Genomic DNA, 22,512 nt, shown 5'->3' on the forward strand with positions numbered 1-22,512 from the left:
GGGGGCACGGTTGAGGGCGACCTGACATACGTTTGCGCTGTTACACACTTTTCCCACCTGGGAGCCGTTAAGCTTCACCGCAGGACCACGCTACCGGCCGCCAGAGCATTAAGAGTTTCGACTGGGCCAACCGGGAGAAGGTGAGGCGAGAGACTGAGACGTGTGGTGCAACGCCATTCACGTTAAATACACAATTAGAGAGATAAAAGCAACACGTTAAGGCTGCCTTGGAATAGATGCACATCCCCGCTGTGCATTCAGCGCGTTGTTTGCCCGCGCTGTTGCCTTTGTAGGCAAAAGCACTTGGAAAACGGAACTCATTCAGATGTGGATGAGCGGGTAGCATCGAAAGCAACTTGCTGAGGGGAGTACGCGGAGGGGGGGGGGGGGGAATGAGGATTAGGGGGGATAAGTAAGGTATAATACGAGGAGTCTGGTGGCAGGGAAGTAGAGAGCGGGGAGAGTGAGGAAATGAAAAAAAGAAAAGAAAAAGCAAGTGACAGGGAGCTGAAGTCGACGGCTCGGGGAACAGGGGGAAGAGGGCAAGACGTAGAGATGACACTCCTGCGAGAGACGAACAGTGGTGGAGGGAGGGAGGGAGGAAGAGGGAGACACAAGGGGTGGCGATGAGCCTCGGGAAGACGAGGAGGAAGAGAGAGGGCAGGGAGAAAGGGAGATGGGATGAGATGTTAGTTGTGCTGACGGTTTAAGAGAACACAGATCAAAGTTTCATGCTGTTATGTCACTGCAAAAGCAGGAGATGTAAATAATGAATAAAAGACACCGGAAGTGTGTGTGTGTGTGTGTGTGTGCACATCTCCAAGGGGCGTGCCCGCTTTTGAGGTCACGTACTATATTTAGAACAACCGCCTGTGTGTGTGTGTGTGTGTGTGTGTGGATGTACCTGTGCTGTAAGAGCTAATAGTTATTTCAGTAGCAGCTGTTGAGGCTGAGGCGAATCACAGTTTCTGATGTAAGAGCGAACAGGGAGCCATGAATGATTGATCGGCGCTCGTTTTTTTCCAGATACTCGCGGAGCAAAGAGGACGCATCAAAAAAAAAAAAAAAGTATCCAAAACCATGAGAGGGAAAGAGATGCGGCGCCGAGGGAGCCGGAGACAGAAAAAGCGAGCGCCGAGGAAAAGTGGGAGAGAGAGGGAGAAGACACTGGCGGTGCCTCTGGAAAGAAGAATAGAGCGAGAAAAAAAAAAGTTTCCTTTAATTAGCCAGAGGCTTCCTATTTTTAAAAGATAGCAGTGGGAGTGTGGGAGAGAGCCTAAATACATGTGTGTGTCCCAGGTTTTTAAGGTTGAGGAAGTTACTTTTCGCTGATGTTCACTGTATTTAAAGTTGATCTCGTGTTTGGGGATCTTTGTAGATTGAGATGCCGACAAAACTAGAAGGAGGCGGCGACGACGGCGTGCGTCAAGCATGACTTCTGACTCACAAGCAACTGAGGGAAACCTGTCTTTTGCAACGTGGGGGTAAAGCCGGCTCTCTCTCTCTTTCTGGCGCGAGGGACAACATTAATTCAAGAGACGTTTTAATCAGCGGCTGATTGTGGGGCTGTTTTATATATGCATGCAAATTAATCTCTCATTACGTTTACCATTCTGTCTCTGATTCAGCTTTTTTTGCACACGTTAATTGCTGTTTATAAGAGAGCTGGCTTGTCATCCTTACACAACTATAGAATGGAGCTGGGGTGCATTTTATCTGAAAGGCAAAATTGCACAAACTACTTATTTGTGTTATACTCTGCTCTTCCTCAAACCTACATTAAATTTGGTGAAAGTGCTTCACTTCTATGTGTGGAGGTTTATAAAAATAGGATTAGGGACTATGGACCACTGAATGCACATCGTAAATTCATTGTCTTGATGTAATTTGTTGGTTGTTTAAACGGCTGCTGCTTGTTCTTTTATATTGAAAGTCTAGTATACCGCCTGTCTGGGCCAGGACTCTCTCGTAAAAGAGATTCTGAGATGTCAATTTGAGAATTCCCTGTGAAATAAAGGTTGGATTCAAAGAAATGAGGGTTCGAAACTGCTTTTTTTATGGCAAGACATGAGCGAAACGTTGCTGGTGGGTGTCCCTAAATCACTTAAGAGGACCAGAAACAATTGGACGGCATCTGCTTCTCGTGAATCACATTTGAACGAGAGCCCAAAGGTTTAGCAGCAAAAAAAGAAAGAAAGAAAAATCCCAGAAACAACAACTTTCTTCGGGCAAAAAACAGGTTAGAAAAATATAACTTTGTGACACACACCTGTAATTTGGCACCCGTACAGCTCAAAACGTAGGGCGATGCCATTCCTCCAGGTCTGTGGCCGGATCCGAACGAACCGGGCCAGAACTGGCTGCGGGACCCGGTTGAGAACCACCTCGGCTGGGTCTGTGTTGCCGTGGAAAATCTGGTCGAGCAAAGACAAACAAAGGCCGGTTACTGACAGAAGGAGATGTACCCTTCATGTCTTATCTCTGTCTTTCTCTCACACACACACACACACACACACACACACACACACACACACCACTACCTCTCCACACCCACCCACAGTGCACGGTTTCGCTCGGCTACACACAGACGCACACACAGTGGCAGGCCGGACAAAGCGGAGACAACCCAAACACGGATCCGATGTCCCCATCCCAGCTGTCGGTGTGTTTTGGGGTCAAGGGTTCGGCGCTGGGAGGCTGGGAAAGCCGGAGCGATGGATGAGGGTTTCTCTCTTCTCCTCCACACACACGAATGCGCACACACACATTCTCCAGCTCCCACACACACCTCTATGCTGGTGGCCGTGGGACGCTGCGGGAGACGTGACCCGACACGGGCAAACATGATTGGCCGTCAGACGCAGGAAGCCCGTCCAGGTGGGCAGGATGTGAGTGAAATTCACTTCCTGAGGCGTCCCGCGTAAAAGCGTCGACATTCACTTCTCCTCTGCGGGGCACTCCCTTCCTTCCATTTGCTCTTTAGCGGCAGGGAGGGGCGGCAAGGGGTCGGAGGGCAAGTGTAACCGGGGTGGTTGAGCTACTTCCTGTTTTGGGCCGCTCGAGGGCGTCCGACGGGGACAATTCAATGACAGACGCGAGTCTTCCTTTCTTTCCTTTATGCGTGTTCTCCAAACCATAACTCCCCGTTTGTAATTACCGCTCCTCCTCAACTGCCTCCTTCCTCCACAGCCCTCTGATTACCTCCAGTTTTTTTTCCCTCCTTCCATTCTCGTCTCTCAAACCATACACTTGATATCTCTCCACACATCCTCCCTCGCCCCCCTGGTTTGCCTTGTCCTTGCTCCTGTTGGTGAGCTACGAACTATAAAACCACGCAGACAGGAAACCACAGGAACCCACACACACACACACACACACACACACACACACACACACACACACACAGACTCAGATAAGCAAAGGAAGTGTCTTTTAACTGACTGAGCGACTGTTAAGTGTCATCCACTCTATCTGTCTGTGGTTGACCGGGGGCCGGCTGTTGATTGACAGAAAAACCACATGGAGTAACATCCCAGCAGTTGCACACAATGGGAAAAGAAAAAATGGAAATAGGACTGCTACAAGCAGCCGAATTAAAGATTAAAGACTTTCTAAAAAAAGGAAAAAAGGTCCGTACACGCTTTCTCTTTTACTCTAATCCAAACACGGGACGATCAAACCTCAGGAGGCGCCCGAAGCCTGAAATGTTTGATTCCCTCTTGTTTTGAAAAAGTCATTTTTTTTTTCCCATCAGAAGTTATAAACAGTCAGGTTTCAGCTGGTGTTTCAAAATAATACGCCGCCATATTGCCATAAAGTGACCCATTTTGTACAAATTCCCTGTCTGGCGCATCCCCTCCAAATTGACACGACATTCCAGAAATAAAAAAAATTCCATAAACCGGCCGGGAATACGAGCGCCGCGACTTCAAAAATCCGACTCGAGGGGATCTTATTTGATTTCGCCGTGGCCTGATTTAATCAAGTGGCGCTGACACTGGTAATACAAAGCAAGCGCGAGTGTTTGAACAGATAAGCGAGGGGGGTCTATCTGCTCTGTATCTGCCGCTGGAGTCGAGGATAGGCAGCCGCTATGTTTACCGAGGAGGCCAAACAGTGGATGCGGGCTCTTATGGGGGTTATGTAAACACCCGCGCAGAGAGAGCTCGCCACACACACACACACACACACACACACACAACCGGCATCCCATCCTCGCCGCTCCCTGATATTCCATCGGAGAAACAAAGAGCAGCGGGGAGGAAGAGTCCTCAGAAGGATAGTCAAAAACAGATGATGGGATGGGCTGAGAGGGAGGAAAGGGAAGAGGTTGAACGGAGGGCAGCAGATACGACTGAATGAGGAATATCCACAGAGGAATGTGGAAGAGGAGTAAAGGAGTGGTGGCGGGCAGGAAGGAGAGCAACAACGGACGGATTCATCGCCGAGGCAGGAAATGTCTCATAATGAGGCTCGACATCTCAATATTACATCCGATGTACATCACACCAACAGCTGAGCTCGCTTTGTTGTTCTGCTTTGCTTTGAAACACAAAAAAGTGTGACTTTTTCTAATCATTTATCCACCACAACAAATGCACTCTTCGACCCAGCTTTTTTTTTTTTTTTTCCATCTTTGGGAATATATGGTCGACATTACTGACACAAAGAGAGAACGATTTGTTCAACGAGGCTCGGCCCGAGGGGCTCTTTCAGTTTGACTTTCGCAGAGCCGAGACAGGGGAGAAGGAAGAAGGAAGAAGACAATGAGGAGCTGTCAGCTGGCTCAGCTTCCTCCCGCCTATTGTCGCGGTACCTGAAGGGTCGCTCATTCGACCCCGCGCCCATTACCTCCGAGGTTAAAGGTCAACAGCCTTGGGAAGCAGATGGTTGGTCATTGACCAGCTCGTTGATAACATGGTTACTTTTTGACTCGCTAGGAATTCCCCCGCCGGACATGAACGGAAACGTGCGCTTCAGACTGCCCAGGCTGCCGTCTAGACCACCTCTGTAATCTGCCCGACGACTGGCATGTTATTCTTTTTGCTTGTGTACATCTGTGTCTATGTGAGCCCCGCCCCCCCACCACCCTCGCTGCACACGTGACGCGCTGGGCTGAATAATTAACATCGTCATGTTGTGTCTCCTGGTGTGGAGAGTCATGAAAATATAACGAAGCGCTGCTCGTAGTCTGAAATCTCCAACACACACACACACACACACACACACACACAGCAGCAGCATGCGACGGTCAGACTTATGTGTGTGGACACTGGCGCGACGCAGGCACCATGGGTATTTAACAATTGATGACCTCTCCGGAGAACCAGGTCACTGTGAAAGATGTGTGTGTGTGTGTTTGCCTTATAGTAAACACCCTCTCTACGGATCTAACCAGCAAACAGAGGGAAATAAAGCCTCCTGAAGAGGCTTGATGTCCCTTTTTGGAGCGAAGGGAAAACCGAGGCGTGGATAGATGTATACGCCCGAGCGTGATCCATCTACCATCTCCCTCCGTTCTGTGTTTTTGGCACATGTCTCCTTCCGCTGCCTTGTGTTTTCCTTCGCGCTGATGGCACCACGGGGAGACGCGGCGAGCTCTGCGCAAAACATTATCCCCTTTCCCCCGGTTGTTCCCTCAATCCCAGCCTCCTTCTCCGTCCATTACGCCCGTCATCCCTGTCTTCTTGCTCGAGTCGCTCCCTCCGTCTCGCTCTCATTCTTTCTAGCCGTCGAGCAGAACCCCCTCCACCCCGTCTCTGCTCTCCCTCTCTCCCTCCCCTCGCTCCGGGCATGAAGATGTTGACAGTTGGAACTGGTTCCAGCTGGCCGCTCTCCTCCACTAGCTCTTAGGGCTGGTGGTGTGTGTGTGTGTGTGTGTGTGTGTGTGTGTGTGTGTGTGTTTAGAGGTTGAAGCGGTGATCCTCAGAAACGGACTTAGACCACCTTCTATCAGAGTCTTCCACATTTCACCAGTGCTACCGGTTGCGTTTGACTGCTGGCCTGCATGTCTATGCGTGTGTGTGTGTGTGGATCTTTATCTCTGTTAACATATGCAGAATTATGCTCGTATTAGCTTGAAGAACGAGTAAGTGAAAAACAAAGCCTGTCTGTGGGTGTGTTTTTATGTGTGTGTGTGTGACATGGTGTGATGGAGGAGCAGGCGGAAATGCTGCGTGGGCTGTTTTTTTTCCTCCCCTCCCAGGTTACTTGTGTGTGTGTGTGTGTGTGTGTGTGTGTGTGTGTGTGTGTGTGTGTTGGACAGCCTCACAGTGTGTTTTTGGTAACACAGTGCTTGCCTAGCACCAGGGCTGATGGGATTTTCCTCACAGACGGATGACAGAGTGTGCCTTTAATGTTAATTTGTCTGGGCACACGTGTGTGTGTCTGTGTTACCATTAAAAAAATCACTGTGTTCTTCTATCTGTGTGTGTATGTGTGTGTGTGTGTGTGTGTGTGTGTGCGTGAGAGAGATATGCAATCCCTAAGTGTGCGAGCGTCTCATCAAGTAATGAGGCGCATATGTGAGTAGTGTGATTTAGAATTAACAAGTCACATGGGTGTCAAAGTGAAAATGTGTTGGCATGCAGAAAAAGAGTCAGAAAGATCACACACACGTGCACACATGCGCGCACACACACACACACACACACACACACACACACACACACACACACACACACACTAATGCACAAAGCCTGTTTGCTGGTGTGACTGAGGTGATTGCAATCTGCAGCGCTGGTGTTTTTCTCTTCCTACACCGCACCAAAAAAGAAAAAGCACCATTTCCCACAATGCCTTCCCTTTTCGAGCGTCTCCCCCTCCCGCTCTCTCTCTCTCTCTCCGCCTCTGCCTCTCTTTCTGTCAAATAATCTTTATTGGCATTAAATCCCACGCTCTTTGTTAACACAGCAAATAAGGGGCACAAATCTCGACAATAAATGGCAACGCGCTCTCTCCCGGTAACAAACACAAGCGAGGTACGAAACTGCCGAGCCAATCCTTTTATTCATGGGTGATTCATATCTGATGCGGAGAACACACTCGTGGCTCAACCTTCCACAAACACACATGCGCGCGGCACACTCCCTTCCAAAAGCCACATTAGCTCCAAGCTCACTGTTAAATGACAATTAAAAGAACCAAATCCCAGTCATTACAGAACCCCCTGACGAGAATTGAGCTTCAACCACTTAAGGGCTCTTTGGGGGGCTTAGGACGGGCTAACTGGGAGTTTGTAAGACATGACTGGTGGATTAGCAGTCACGGAAGATTCAACAGCCCACCGGGACCAGACGGGAACCTGACAGACAGGGAGAGCGAGGAGCAAAGTGGGGGGGGGTGAAACTCCAATGTCAGACCGGGCTGAAAAGTTGTGCTTTTTCGGAGCGCAATTTGTCAAAAAGCATTATTCCCGACTCGAAACCCATCCATCACAAGAAACACAAAGAGAAAGTTTTATCCGAGGTGATCTAATATGCCTCGCCGCTTCATTATACATCAGAGAACCTGAACGCACAATAAATCCTTGAGGATTTTAAAAGAGAGTTTGAGGGAGTAAACGTTGCAACTTTCATCTCGTCTTCACGATCATGAAAAGCAGATGGCGTACGTGAGAATATCTATATTTCATGTAGATAATACGTAATGCTCCATTAGTAGACGTATCAGGCTCGGTTTCCTGGTTTCAGCTTGAGGAATATTCACAAAACTCTCTGGCTGAGCTTCGAGCCGCTCGTGTGGATTCAGCGTTGGCCATAAAAAAGAAAATCCGCCCCCCCGCAACACGCCGATCTCTCTTTGGAAATCAAACCATTACACGCATCCGCTATCTTTTATTGATCTCTCATCCTCCTGCCGGACTCCACGCATTCTAAAAGCTGAAAACATAACCGCTTTTTGAAAGCGGGCGCTCGTAATACAAGCGGTATCTCTCCCAAATGCGTGTCGATGCATCTGTCTGAGTCCGTGTCTGAAAGTATCTCGTGCACAGACAGATTAGTGGAGTCAGATTACACGGCGCAGACAGACAGGAACACATCATATACATATGCGCACACACGCGCAGAGATCAGCCAGCGGTTATTTAAAGGGGAAGGCCGTGGATTTTGCATGTGTGTGTATGCGGGAGGAGTGGGGAGACATCTGGGGGGGGGGTTCTATTAAATTGCACAGATGTTGACTTTTTTTTTAAAGTCAAATCCACGTTTCACTCAATAATCCCCACTTCAAATACCCCCCGCTGGCCCCACCCAAACCAATCACTGGCACACGCAGAAGGGGAGGCCCCCCCCCACCACAGTCAGCGTGGGGAAACGTGCGTGGATTAACCCTCGACATCCACCCACCACCCACCACCCTTTCCACTCTCCATTTTTCCGCTTGAAATCCTCTGTGACCTTAACCCAGATATGAGGGACAAAGTTCAATTCCCCCGGAGACGGGCTTACTGTAGGTCGAAGCACGACAACAACAACAACCTGCGCTGTATATGAATCCATACACCCGCCTGTGTGAAGCCAACCCCCACCCCCCGCCAAAACACACAAACCACCGAGCAGGGATACGATGAGGCTCGACGGGAAGCACGACACACCACCAATCTCAGAAGATGATGTTGCTATGATTCCCCTTAAACACAAACCTTGCTCCGTTCACACCTGGTATGACTCCATGGGTTTCGCAACCCCAGGTGTGTGTTTATGTGTGTGTGTGTGTGCGCGGGGGAGAGATGATGAATTGCAAAGCCCCAGATAAGGGCACATAGAGGACTCCATTGTTCTTGTTTGTCAGCTTCCCCTACTCTCTCTATCTCTATCGCTTCCTCCCTCCTATTGCCTCTCCGTCTCCACCTCGTGACTCGGGGTCATGACTCGGGATCATAAGCGGTCCTGGAAGGGGAACGGCTCCTCCAGGAATGTTGCGTGCGTTGATGCGGACGCACACAACAGCCTCTGTTTGTCGGGGGAACTTATCTTGATGGTAGTAACGGTTAGAGAAAGAGGGCCTTGTACCTGCAAGTTCAAATTCTGGTCATGGAGGGTGACTTTTTGTAAGCTTGTGGAGCCCTTTTTTTTTTATCACTTTCACAAAAAATAAACAAATACTGCTTGTGTTTTGCTTGCCAAATGGCAGCAGGGCGAACAGACTGTGGCTAGGATGGGGTGGTGTCTTATGCGCATCCTTCGACGCCTCACTTCACCGGGTTATCACTGATGGGTGCCAGTGACGGGCGGTTTTTAATCCTACCTTGTGGTTCTTGCCGTGCCGGTAGACCATCCAGTCCTCCCCGTTGGTGCTGACCTCCAGCTTGAAGGTGGTGACATAGTAGGACTTCTGCGTCTCCTTGGAAACGGCGCCCTGCGTCGCGATGCCCGTCAGAACCTTCAGGAAGTGGAGGTCGACCTGGAAAGGGGAGCGCGCAAATGTAAGAACTGAGGAATGGAGCAGAAAAGAGTGGAATATGAACGGGCGGGCGGAGGGTGTTAGAGCGGTCGGGGCCGATGTAGATAACAGAGACAGACCAGCTGCTGCGTCTATCTGTCACACAGGCAGCAGGGGATGGACGCCGACTGTGGCCTGCTGCCGACGGAGCTTAGGTGCTGTCTGTCCGTTTGTGTGTGTGTGTGTGTGTGTGTGTAGCCTTGCATTGTTGTGTGCGAGTGTGCGAGTGTGCGAGGGGAGGAAGGCTGGAGGCAAAGATCAATGGCGCAGTGTTCGGATGCATTCCTGTAGAGCACCTTCATCAATCACGGGGGCTTCTCGCCGCTCTCCTCGAGCGCATGTGTGTGTCTGTGTGTGTGTGTGTGTGTGTGTGTGTGTGTCAATGTATGCATGCATACGCGCCGGTCTGAGACAGGAAAGATTGAGAGCGCAAAAGCACTTCCTTATCATCAGTTCACAGTTCCTCTATTTCCTTTTCAGCGTGTGTGTGTGTCCTGGTGTAAGTCCTCACTGTATATGAGATGCTGCCGGGCCTTAAGTCCTCTCCTCCAGCCTACTGAGGTATCACTGAGACAAATTTTCGTCCTCAATGAGTGACACTAATGCTGATTCAGATTCTTATTTATTCGTGCAGTCGTCGCAGCTGATAAAATGTCCCGACGTTGATATCCGACCTGAGTGATTTTGCCGCGTCGCGCTTGAGAAAGAGTCTCTCTCCCTGACGAAAATGTCACAGAAAAATGGGAAATGTGCAGCTGAGCATTTTCAAAAGTGGACTGGAATTTCCACATGCGGAAACAGTTAATGCGCACTGAATATTTTTACTTTCTCTTGTCACACTGTGATTAAAACGACTACATCTAAAAGGTCAAGACTTCTTCAGCGTATCCGGGTGGAAAGCAGAACACAAAAACACACTCGGTACCAAATGTGTTGTGTGATACTGAAGGGTCTGACCTGTATGTACTCCTTGTTGCTGTCCTCTGAAGGCGTCCAGGCGTTGTCGTCGTTGTTGAGGCGAGCCTGCCGCGGCAACCAGCGGTTGTCGTAGAACGTCGTGGAGGCGCTGATCTGATCGTCGCTGATCTTCCCCGACTCCATACCGAGCGCCATGCTACAGTGGAACGCTGATGGGGGAAAGCATAGCGTTAACTGTATACTCGTTGATGTGGCTTTACGGTGGAGATTGGAAAAAAAGGTGTGGAGAAGAAAAGAAAGAGAAGCAGAGGGAAGGAAAGTTAAATAGAACGGGTGACAGTTGTAAGGAAATGTATTAAAGAGACTGAAAGGGGAGATCTGAGTGGCACATTATAGAGCTTCAAGACAGAAAAGAAAAGGTAAAGCCAGACAGCGAAGGTGCAAAAGGTGACATATAAGCAGCCCAACAGGTGAGCAGAGGTAAATTGAGGTGAAGTTAATTTATATTCTAAAAGAAAATAGCACAAGTCTACTTCTGAGAAATCACGCTCTCTAAGGAGAGAGCAAAGCAGGCTGAGAGGGGTGAGGGAGAGCGCCGAGATTGAAATAGCATTACAGTCGGCAAAGCAGAAGAGATCGAGAGGGTGAGGAGAGCGGAAGAGGAAGAAAGAAAGATGAGTGTCAGCAGAGCTGACGGAGAAGAAAGAGACGAAGTAAAGGTGTGAATAAAGACGGGTAAACAAATCTGCAGAGAGCGTTCACACACACACACACACACACACACACAAACGTGCTTGAAGTTATCTGGCACTCACAGTCGCTGACTTCTTTGTGCGTCATGTTGTATCGGGCGGAGAAGCCGTCTTTGGCCACGGCCATGTCGGTGTGGAAGGAGAGGGACAGCAGGCCGGAGGACGACTGGATCTCCGGGGGGATCTTTGTCCCGCAGTACCGGCCAATCAGAGGAGCCACTGCAGACACACGAATCAACATTAATGATAAGGTGATCTGCTTCATGTGGTTAATCACTTAAATACTTTCATTTTTGAGTACAGTGTTTATGCAGGCATAGAAATGTTACGCGCTATGAGACGAAATATAAATCACATCGTCTTGCAGCATCTTTGTGATTCTTCTATTTGAAACAAATAAAGGCATCCAAACACTGCAAAGACAGGTTTCCAGTGGACACGCTGCTTCAGTAAGTGTTGTTTAATGAGTCGCGACACTCTTCACCCCCCCATCATTCCCCTCTCTCCCTTTTTCTCTCCTGTCCATCCCTCCATCTGCCATGTGTGTCTCAGCCAGGGCCCAGCAGGGGGATTTGGAATCCCGGCCTTAATGCAAGCTGCACTGGGATCAGCTGCAGACACACACACACACACACACACACACACATTCGAGCGAGGATTACAATAGTCTCAAGAGTAGCTCCCTCACCAGACACCAAATTCTTCACCCTTTTTTTTCGTCTTGTCTCCCGTCCCTCTTTCATGCCCGGGGACTCAGCTCCCTGGAACTGGGTTACACTTTAATTTCCTCCTAATTCTCAACTTTAAATGGTATAAATTGTTTTCAGCTATCAAAGCCCCTAAATTCAAGGCTATAATTGGAATTTTAAATCCACTTGGATCCCTTTTTAGCAACTGAAAATAGAATAATTAGAGCAAATCCTCAGTTCTCTGCTTTATATTTAAAAAAAAAGGGGTGGGGGGGGGAGAAAGAAGGACAGTCGGCGAGAGCAAGGTGGGAAGTGAAGCACTCGCCGCCGCTAATGTGGTTGTCAACGGCGCTACAGCGGCTAACACGGCCCCTATGGCGGCCGCTATCAAAGCCCTTGATAACATCCTCAAATGTTTGCTTTCGCCACTTCCTGATCTCGGCTGAGAGGCCGCTTTTTCGCAACACTCGCCACCTCCTATTGGACGCAAACAGATACTCATCGCGGCCGGCACTCTCACTTTGCCTGGGGTGGGAGGGGGAAGGAAGCGCTAGGTGATAAGGAGGGAGGACAGGGAGCATAGGAAGGGGTTGATGAAGGGTGTTATTATGGAGAGGGAAAAGGGGCATGGGAAAGGGCTGCTCCTCGGGGGGGTGTCGAGGCACTTACAGCTCCCTGTGTGAAATAATGTTTCCTCTATGTAATGCGAAGGAATGTAAGGCAAGGGCCGCTTACATCAAAGAGAGCGATGGCTTGTCAAGAAATTGAGGACTGGTATGTAAATTCAGGGGGGGCAGAACGTAAGGGGAATGCCTGAATTTGTGTGAGTTCTGAATGTGGTTATGGAGTGTGTGTGTGTGTGTGTGTGTGTGTGTGTGTGTGTGTGTGTGTGTTCTCCCCGAGACCAAAAAACATCGATTTTCCAAGCATGTGTGTGTTTCCATGCATCTCAATGCTTGTCATTCGTGTGTGTGTGTGTGTGTGTGTGTGTGACCTCACCTTGAGGCAGGCCGTCCCACACGTCCAGCCAGTCGTACTTGCAGTCGCCCTCCCCCACCAGCAGGGGGTCGTTCTCTAGGTCGAAGGTCAGGAAGGTGAGGGTGATGTCCATGTGGGGCGGGGCGATGATCATGTAGGAGCACTCCAGATTGTGGGGGTACTTATCCGGGAAGCCCGGGGACTCGATCATGCCGGAGGGGCTGGTGAAATTGCGGAAGCAAAACTCCGACCCTGCGAGGATAAGAGGATATTCAGGAATGGAATAAGCAATCGGTCATATTAGGAGGAGATACGGGGGAGAGCAATCGATCAGGCGGAGATATCTCATCTGACTTGCAGAGGGTGTTGCAGAGAGTCGTTCATCACTGACAGCAAGCTGGAATATACAGTGGTTGCGGTGCTGAGCCACACAAACACGAGCGGTTTATGATTACCGACGGAAGAGGAAATACACAGTGAGCAAAACGCCCGAGCAGGCGTGCCTAACATTGCATTAGGCAGGCAAACAGCTCTGTTTGTGAGTCGCGGGGTCCCGACTCAGTGGCACCGTGTTTTGACGCAAAGTTCCGACACTTTCAAACACCTCTGAGTTCATGAACGATTAAAAAAAAAAGTGACAAATACGTAAACAAAGATCGATTACACTTTCAGAGCAGAGGGATTATATATAAAGGATCTAGGATTGATTCGAAAAAGATGTTGTAGCGGGAGCTCCCTGCAGACTGGGTGTGGCGCTGATGCTTTTAGCTTAGTGAACATTTTGGCTTAAAAGGGTGTCAATAATGTCATTTCAATCAATTTGGGATCACGGGGCTTCCGGAGACTTGGATTACACCCTACTTTGTATAAAAAACACAACATCACAGGGCTCCATGGAGCTCGCCAGGCACCAATGGATTTGTAGAGATGTTATTTACACCCTCGATGTGCAGCCCGATGATGCCAGAACGTTCCTTTTTGGGTGAACTGTTCCTTTAAGGGCTTTATTGTGCCCTTATTAGACCCTGTCCTCGTATACTTGAGGTTACATAATATGACATATTCAATGATGCACATTTATTCGGGGCTAAAGAGAGCGGGCAGCCTGACCCCGGCTCTGTTTTATACATTCAAAACAAATATTCTCTCTTCCCGTCTCGTCTTCTTTGCACTCCCCCGTTCTCTGTGTGAGTCCCTCTATCTCTCTCTCTCTCTCTCACACACACACACACACACACACACACTCTCGGGCACACCACAAACGTTGTGTAATGGTCCTAAGTGGGCCCTCTGCGGCGGCTCCTCATTAGCCATGCAGATTTATGCGCCCTGGGCGGCTCACCTTGAGCGGCGGCAGCTGTGTGGCTCAGATCATCTACCCATCAGCCACTGCTCGGCGGGGCCCCACTGGGGAGCCTGAGTCACGGCCGAGTGTTTATGGACCGGCACATCAATGAGGAATGGCGGGAGGAGCTGGCGGTCCAGCTCACACACACACACACACACACACACACACACACACACTGAACAGACAGGGGTCTCTGCACAAATGTCACACACACACAGTTTCATTCACAAACCCTGGCCGTTCGCTAAGTCGGTCCATTCGCCTTGAACATTTCTATCTTTATACGAACGCTATAAACAGCCCAGTCTGTTTGGATCTGTGTCTTTCCGCGTCTCCGTCTATTTTTGCGCGCGCCAGAAGGGCAAATATCTTCATGTGATAATGTTGCTAAGAGACTGGAGGATTCTCATTAGATCTTTGTTTAACTGCACATGTCAGAAATGCCTGCGGTTGTGACCTTTCTAAACCAACTGATGGTGCTTAAATCACTGCTCTTCTTGTGGCTATTTACAAGTGCACTGGCAGCAGACGCTGGCGTTTAACAAGCCTCTTCGTCTTGCGTCTCAGCCACGGGTGCAGCCATTAACCAACCGTTCTCACTACAAATCGCATTTTTGGGCGAACTGATGAAATTTAATCTTCAGGATTTGTGTACATGGACACACATTTTTCTAGTTTTTACTCATGACGAAAAATAGCGAAAGATTCGTGTCCGTGCACACAAATCCTAAAGATTACATTTCATCAGCATTTCCCAGGCTGCCGTGGCGCCGGGAGGCCGGTTGGAGCTACTTGTGCGAGATCTGCGACACATCTTACGGTTTGCCTTTGCCGAGAAGCTCCCAACTGGCGAGCGCAGTAACTAGCATAAGGAAAACGAGTCTGTTCTTGCAGCATTTTCCCATCATTAAGTGTGCTGGAAAGCAGATAGGGAGGTCAGGTTGAAGAGGCTCAGGGGAGGTGGCCTCAAACCTGGGAAAAAGCGGATCCGGCGGCACTGTGCTCTGTCAGAAAACTGCCAGGTTGGTTTGATAAGCGGATACATATTCATAAAGGCAGCGTTTGGGAGCGCAGACATGTTAACAGCACATTCCTTCTGCGGCATTCCTCCGAGGCACCAGTCCTTATTATCAGGCAGCCCTATAAAAGCAGAGGGTCGACTGGCTGCTCGGGCCCTCCCCTGTCTACACTTTGTTAATGGCAGAGAACTGACCCCAATCAGCGCCGAGAGAGGAGGGGGGGGGGGAACTCAGGAGACACGCACTGTCTGCGTCTCTCTCGCTTTGTTTTTTTTCCCCTGTTCTCTGAAGCATCCGCTCCCTTTTTCCTCCTTTCCTTGGCCTCCATTCACGACGCCAATTATCCCACATTTTCTCGCCCCTTCATGTCGCGCACGCACCTGTCAATCTATCCGCTGTGCGTGCGAAACGCTGATGCAAATATATACAAATTCCGCCCCCCACATGTGTAAAGAAAAACAAAAAACAAAAAACACTCGACCTCTTGTGTCGACTCCCACACACACGCTGCGACATCAAAACACTCGTGTTTCATCTGGCTTCATGCTTGGAGCCTGGCTGCCTACACACACACACACACACACACACACACACACACAGAACTAGGCATGTTGAAATATGATGGTAATTTACAGCAAGGCACCGGCACTATCTCTTTCTCCCCTCCGCCGCTGACCTCACGTCTCTGTGTTGTGTGTGTTTTTGTACAAGTTCGTGTGTGTCCACAGTCACTATGTGTGTACACATGAATGCTGTGAATCCATTAAAGCAGCGAGATGCAATGTGCTTGTAATGGAAACTGTAAATGAACTATACAGTATGCATGAGCCACACGGCCAATGCAGATACGCCTTTTATTAAGCTCCACACACGCGTTTGCTTTGCTTCCGGCCTGTTTGTCTCTCCGTGTGAACCTCCTGTGTGTGTGCGTCCGTGTCTGAAGGTGTGTGAGACCCAGTAACACACTGGCCTTGTTTCTTACTGGGTCACAGTGCAGCAGTCTGGAGTCCTACTGCAGAAACAACTTCAATCTGAGCACAGCTTGACTCCATCGCCTCCAAACACACCACTCTGTGTTTTGAACTGTGTGTTTTACACTCGGCGCGCACGGAAAAAAAAAAAAAAAAAACAGCAGTCAAACGCTTCAGACGCTCGGCGCTGCCGCGTGCCAGCGCTGTGTGCGTGCGTGCGTGTGCACCCTTAGCGGTGTTTTTCGCGTATGCATGAGTACCTTCTCTTTTCGTCAGCGCTCATTAGTTCACAGTATATGAACACGCCAAAAACAAGTTCCCCTCGCTACCTCCCTCCGTCACCCCTCTGCCCATGCCTGACACACACACACACACACATGCAACACACACTCGCACATGCTCGCCGTACGCCTGCCCCCCGGTTGGTGCTTGCATCGCACCATGAGCTGCCATTTGGCAGAGCTGTGTGCTGGCAAAGATGGGGAGGTCATGGTGTGAGTGTGTATGTGTGAGTGTGTGACGGAAGAGGGGGGCGAGAGGGTGAGTTGCTGGGTAGAAACCACTCGACTCTTGCACATGAGTGCCTGATGTAGTAGCAGCTCCACATGTTGTGTCAGGGCAACCCCCTCCTCCTCCTCCTCCTCCTCCTCCTCCTCCTCCGTCTCCTCCTCTCTTCCTCTCGTTCCTTCCCTGTCTTCTCAGCAGCGGCATGCAGAGTCTGTGTTCATTCACTCTTTTAACTCCGTCTCGCCTGGCGTCGTCTCCCTCCTCCCGTCTTCGGCGCGCTACTCTCGCTGAGGGCTCACCTCGGCGCCTGCCGCACATCAAAACCCCGGCTCACCCTACCTGCCCATCTCTGCCTGACACACATCTACCCCTCGCACACAGACACACGCCGATCTCTCGTGTAACCCCTGCTTGAGCTCGGTGCAGGGTTTCATTGAAGAAATTCCCTCCCGAGGCATCCGAGGGGGGATGCGTGCGAATCCGTGCGTGAATGTGTGGCAGAAGGGGGCGTGCTGCGCATGGGGGTTGGGGTGGAAAGAAGGAAAAAAAAAAGAAAAAGAAATTCCACAATAACAACAACAAGATTGCGAACAAGAGGAAGACCCGGCAAAAAGAAAAACAACATTCTTTGCGTGCCACGGCTCAACACTTTTATAGACCCGGAGAGACATCCTCCATTAGTCTGAAGCAGCTTTATATAGAGAGGAATGCTTCTTCTAAGTCACGTTTCATGCTGATGCCTCGGTGTTGTGAAATGGAACGCCGCCATCACGTTGAGCACAAATTTAAAAAAAAAAAAAGCCTCCTACTGTGCCAGATCTCAATTTTCGGGAGTCTTATTCATGCAGTGGCTGATCATCCCCTCCTCACTGGATCACTTTTAAACACTCTTCGTGCTCATCCGGTTTATTTATTCATGAATTTAATTTCACCACCGGCACTTAATTACTTTGTGTGTAATTTCAGCATTGGGCTGGATCGGGATGTTCCGGGAATAAACACCACATGGCAATCAGCCATATAGTAACAGCCGTCACAGACTTGAGGGGCCGACCTCCAATCAACGCGATAGCATCAGGAATACGCACGGGGCCAATGTTATGACTGGCACTTGGGCGGGGGGTCCCGCCTTGGGCTGTGCTCCCGCCGTGACCCCACAGATGCCACGGCAGCGGTCATGGAGGGGACCCAACGGCCCCGGGGTGGTCTCGGGCCATGTCTTAACTCGGGATTGGCTGCGATGTTATGCGGTCCAGCCGTGCCAGTGGTGGGCTCCTGGGGGACTGGGTAAAAGGGGGCTTCGCTGGCAAAAGTCTTCCCCCTGTAGCCGTGGTAACAGCATCAGCGGCACGTGACGTCAGTGGAAGTGTATGAGGGATTTGCTGGGGAGCGTGGGGGGTGGGGGGGTGGGGGGGTGTGTGTGTGTGTGGGGGGGGGGGTAGTCGGCGCTGAATAAAGGGTTAAGCACGCATGAGTAGGAGCAAAGTAGGCCACAACAATAACGGGGAGGAGGGTGGGGTCATGCACTTTCACTGTACAACAGGATTAAGGCATACGTGTGTGTGGGTTGGTGGGGGGTGTGTTTTTTTTTTTTTTTTTCCGGGGCAAACCTTGTTCCCCTCAGGAGGCGTACAGAAGGGTGGAGGGCTATCAGGATTGGATGTAGAGTCAAAGGTTGAGTCCCGCTCCTCCTTGCTGGAAATAATTAGCTTTCGCTGCACTGTACCCAATTATACACACACACACACACACACACACTGACACAAATACACACACGTTGACACAAACAGATTGCCTGTCCAACTCAAAATCCCCTAGAGTTGTTACAGTCATCGCTTATGTAATAGGCTTGAATGAACAAAACAAAAACAAGCTGCGGTATCATTAGTTCATACGAGGGAGGAAAAAAAAAAAAAAACAGGCCAAGATACGCCTCTCTCTCTCACACACACACACACACACACACACACACACACACAACCAAAACAGACCGTCTGACTTCTAGACACAGTCAGGTCAGCCTGGACCGTGAGCTGTACTGTCTGTTTAAGATGGGAAGGAAGCCGAGCGCACACATCTCCCAGCTGTGTCGCTGAGATTTCTATCTCTGAAGGGACGCACCCTTTAAAAACACACGCGCACCCATAAACACAAACCCACACACTGTACACACACACACACACACACACACACACTGTACCAAAAATATCTGTGACGGGCCCCTGCGATGCCCCCGCCGGACCTTTTCAAACTGCTGTCTTCCAAAGTCGCTTAGAAATTACCTACACGGAAAACGCAACTTGAATCCATTAACGTCGGTAAAAGTAACAGCGGCGTAATTACTTCCACTCCGGTAAATAAACACATCTCAGTCGGGATCGCTGCGTTCCCCCCCGTCAGAAGTTGGGAGCCGTGTTTAGTTGGGGGGGGGACCCGTGGTCCTGGCCTGCCACGGCAAGACAAACAGCCATGATGAGAGAGCGTGCAGGCGCTGCGAACGCCGTAATTAACACATGGCCTCAATCACGCATCCTGAATACATTTTCACTCTCTGACTCACTCCTCCTTTTTTTTTTTTTCGGCCTGCCTCCCTTCACCCCAATCATTTTCCCACCGTGTCTGTCTCCGTCAGTCTGTCTCTCTCTCTCGCCTCTCCCTCTCACTCAAAAACACACCAACACACACACACACACACACACACACACACACACACACACACACACACACGTGCATGTATCATTCCGCCTCCACACACACACAGACAGATAGACAGACAGGATCTCACACAACAAGCTGAGTGGAACCACCCACGCATGCAGCAGAGCAGACACCTACATGTGCTCTCACAGTGACACAATCTCTTATACCCCCCGAATTTACACCGGGATCTTGTTAAAGCCATGGCAACCGCATCCCCCATCCACCAGCCTTCAATCCATCCAGCGTTTGTGTGTGTGTGTGTGTGTGTGTGTGTGTGACAGATGCGATCTACACTATTACAATGTCGGGGTTCGAGCTGGTGGCCTTGGTAACCGAGCTGAACGTCAAAATCTGGGTCACATTCTTCTGACACAAAAGCGGAGATATATTCTAAAAGGTAGGAGGTGATAACTCAATGCATTCTTTCTGGCGGATGCTCAGTTTTTTGTGCCCCATAAACCTGTAACTCCAATTGAAGCACTTTCAGTTTCTTGTTTTTTTTTTTGTTTTTTTTTAATCTCAATACACTTTGAGACCTAAAAGCCAAACTTAAATGAATGGCGGCCCACTGCGGAACGACACAGAAGGTTACCGACGCTGCAAAGACAATCAGCTGGTAACTCACTTGAACATAAATCTCCTTGCTGCCTCAAGGCCACCTGCCCATTTCACCTCTCCGTCCACCACACACACACACACACACACACACACACACACACACACACACCTCACCACCACCAAAGCAAATATACTTTCCTTCACCACCTCACCTGCAACGCGCACTTCACCTCGAGCACCTCAACGACCTCGAGAGAAATTCCATTTCGGCGCACACTCATCCCCCATCAATCTCCGTGCCCCCGCCTCTTACCCATAAACCTTTCACCTTAAGCCCAACTCCAAGCTGCCTCGGAGCCCTCTCCATCATCCCACCGCCCGCCTCCCACACCGAGCCCAAACCTCGTCTCCCCAGAGGAAGCGGATCCGGCTCCAATTAAGCAAGCATTCCTCACATGTTTTCAGGCGGCTTTAAAGTAGTTTAGAAGTTTTTTTTTTTCCCTCTCCAACTTTTGTTTACATGCCCGGCTGCCTCTGCTGATGTAAATTGCTGTGAGAGTGTCGGGGGGTGGGGGGGGGAATGATCACAGGTTTCGGGCCATTAGCATGGGGCAAAGACACGGCACCGCGACAAAATCATTAACTTAATGTACAGCGGAGCCCTTATGTCGGGGTGAGAGTGTGAAAGCTGTTATCTGAAACTCATGTTTCCCACAAAGGTCTCTCAAAAACTTCAAGACATTGAGACAAATTACACGCAACGAGCTGCAGACCCCGGGGCCCACGGTGGTAAGGAACATGGTCAGTGAGTGGCTGTAGAACCTGTCTTCCATGTTGTAAAAATAAGCAACACGAATCAAACGTGAATCAGCTGATGTCCTTTCTATTCCAAATCGCACATCAGAATAATGAGAATCAGTCTGGAAATGTCAGTGTTTCCCACATGTAGACTTCATTAGAGGTGTCGCCCAGGTTACACTTTATTAACCATCATCAATGAAATGTTCTGTTATCCATTTACTAGGCAACTTTTTTTAGTAAAGCTGGAGCTGATGTTGATAATACTTCACAAATGGTTGATATGATCTGGATGGTCATTATAAAGTCGGAACTGATGTTTATAAATGGCTTATAAAGCATTTCATTGGTTGTTAACTGTGAAATAACTCAAGTCTAATCAACTTTAACTATAATAAACTGTAAAAACTAAAAAGACAAAAACCATCTTAGCCAAAGTTCATCGCCAAGCAGCATCATGAACACGGACCCAACCAACCAATCCAGAACAACTTTCACGTTCTAAGCTGCCAATCGTGTGCACTCACCTGTTTTGAAGATCTCGTAGCGCAGAGAGAAGCCCGCCCCCTGGTGGGCGTAGTCTGAGACGAATCTGATCTGCAGGGAGGGTCCCGACGAAATGATGGGCGCCGGGGCGATGTTGCTGCAGTGTCGCCCCAGAACGTCGGCGTTTTCCGAGGTCCCGTCGCGGATCTCGATGAAGTCATACCTGAGTCGCAAAGAAAAAAAAGAAAAAACGGAGGAAGAGATTATTTCCTGTTGCTTTACGATGTTTTTCTACAGGCATCCTTCGGAAAAATGATCTTAACACTCGGCTTACATTGCGGTTAATGCCGCAGGAGAGGATTAAGAGAAATAAAATAGATGAAAAGGGGGCGGCGGAGGGTGGATAAACATAGATGGATAGTTATGGGGTTATGCAACCAGCTAAGCTAATAAAAAACAGACAGGTGTGGACCTATTTAACCATCAGAGCTCAGCCTCCGGACAGAACACACAGTGTCCAAGCAAAGCATTTAGGAACACAACACAACATTAAGACACCAGGACACAGATCTCTAATGGACTTGGCTCCACCTCACTCGCGCTCTTTCCCCCTCAGCTGTGTTCAATAAATTTAGCTCTTACGACCCAGTTTTTTCTCGGGACAACAAACTCAGATCCCTTTTTTTTTTTTTTTAACATCAGCTCGAGGCGAGCAATCCCCAAATCATCCAATCCTGGATCACAGGAAAAGAAAATGGAGGGAGGGCCGCATTTGAAGCAGAACACTCACTCTCGGGGGGGGGGGGAGATGCAGGCAAACAGACAGCTGGATGGATTCGTTAATAAGAAGCACAAAAATAGACAGAGAAGCTCATGAAAAAATGAAGAGGCGAGGGCTCGGGGAGAGGAAAGGTGAGGACGAGCGTAGCGAGCGCGGCGGGCGGGTTTGAGAAGGAAATCAGATGAATAAATGCGGAGACGCCCTCGCTTCTTTGCTCCCACATGCTTGAGCTCTAAGCTCATCTTGACCTCCGACTAGCCGACTGACCCTGAATAATAAAAGCAAATTCTTAACTGTCAGGTCGGTGTGCGCCCGTGTAGTATTTATGTGCGCGTGAGAAGGGGTGGGGGGGGGGAACAAGAGCGAGCCCACCTGGCTGATCCAGAATTAGCTCATAACCCCGCGTGTCATTCCTCGAACATTAATAGACTCATGCGGAGGCAGGCGGTCTCAGACGGAGGCGTCGCACACTGAACTGTCAGTCGCAGGACAATTCGCACTCCGGACGCACGTCTGACTCATTTTTGTTTTAAATGGTGTTCATCACAGACAAAAGGAATCAA

At 49.6% G+C, this 22,512-nt stretch overlaps 1 protein-coding gene across 2 annotated transcripts in view; it reads right to left on the reverse strand.

Moving 5' to 3' along the window:
• nrp2a (neuropilin 2a) overlaps positions 1 to 22,512 on the reverse strand; it is a 64,405-nt gene that overhangs the window by 22,051 nt on the left and 19,842 nt on the right. For both annotated transcript variants that reach the window (XM_037091630.1, XM_037091631.1), the window contains exons 3-8: positions 21,210 to 21,391; positions 12,803 to 13,033; positions 11,178 to 11,333; positions 10,402 to 10,571; positions 9,250 to 9,405; positions 2,270 to 2,414 (exon numbers count right to left, since the gene is read on the reverse strand). In XM_037091630.1, coding sequence (XP_036947525.1) covers positions 2,270 to 2,414; positions 9,250 to 9,405; positions 10,402 to 10,571; positions 11,178 to 11,333; positions 12,803 to 13,033; positions 21,210 to 21,391 — 1,040 coding nt within the window. The remainder of the gene's footprint in view (positions 1 to 2,269; positions 2,415 to 9,249; positions 9,406 to 10,401; positions 10,572 to 11,177; positions 11,334 to 12,802; positions 13,034 to 21,209; positions 21,392 to 22,512) is intronic.

This window comes from Acanthopagrus latus, chromosome 24 (genome assembly GCF_904848185.1).
Source record: "Acanthopagrus latus isolate v.2019 chromosome 24, fAcaLat1.1, whole genome shotgun sequence".
NCBI lineage: Eukaryota > Metazoa > Chordata > Actinopteri > Spariformes > Sparidae > Acanthopagrus > Acanthopagrus latus.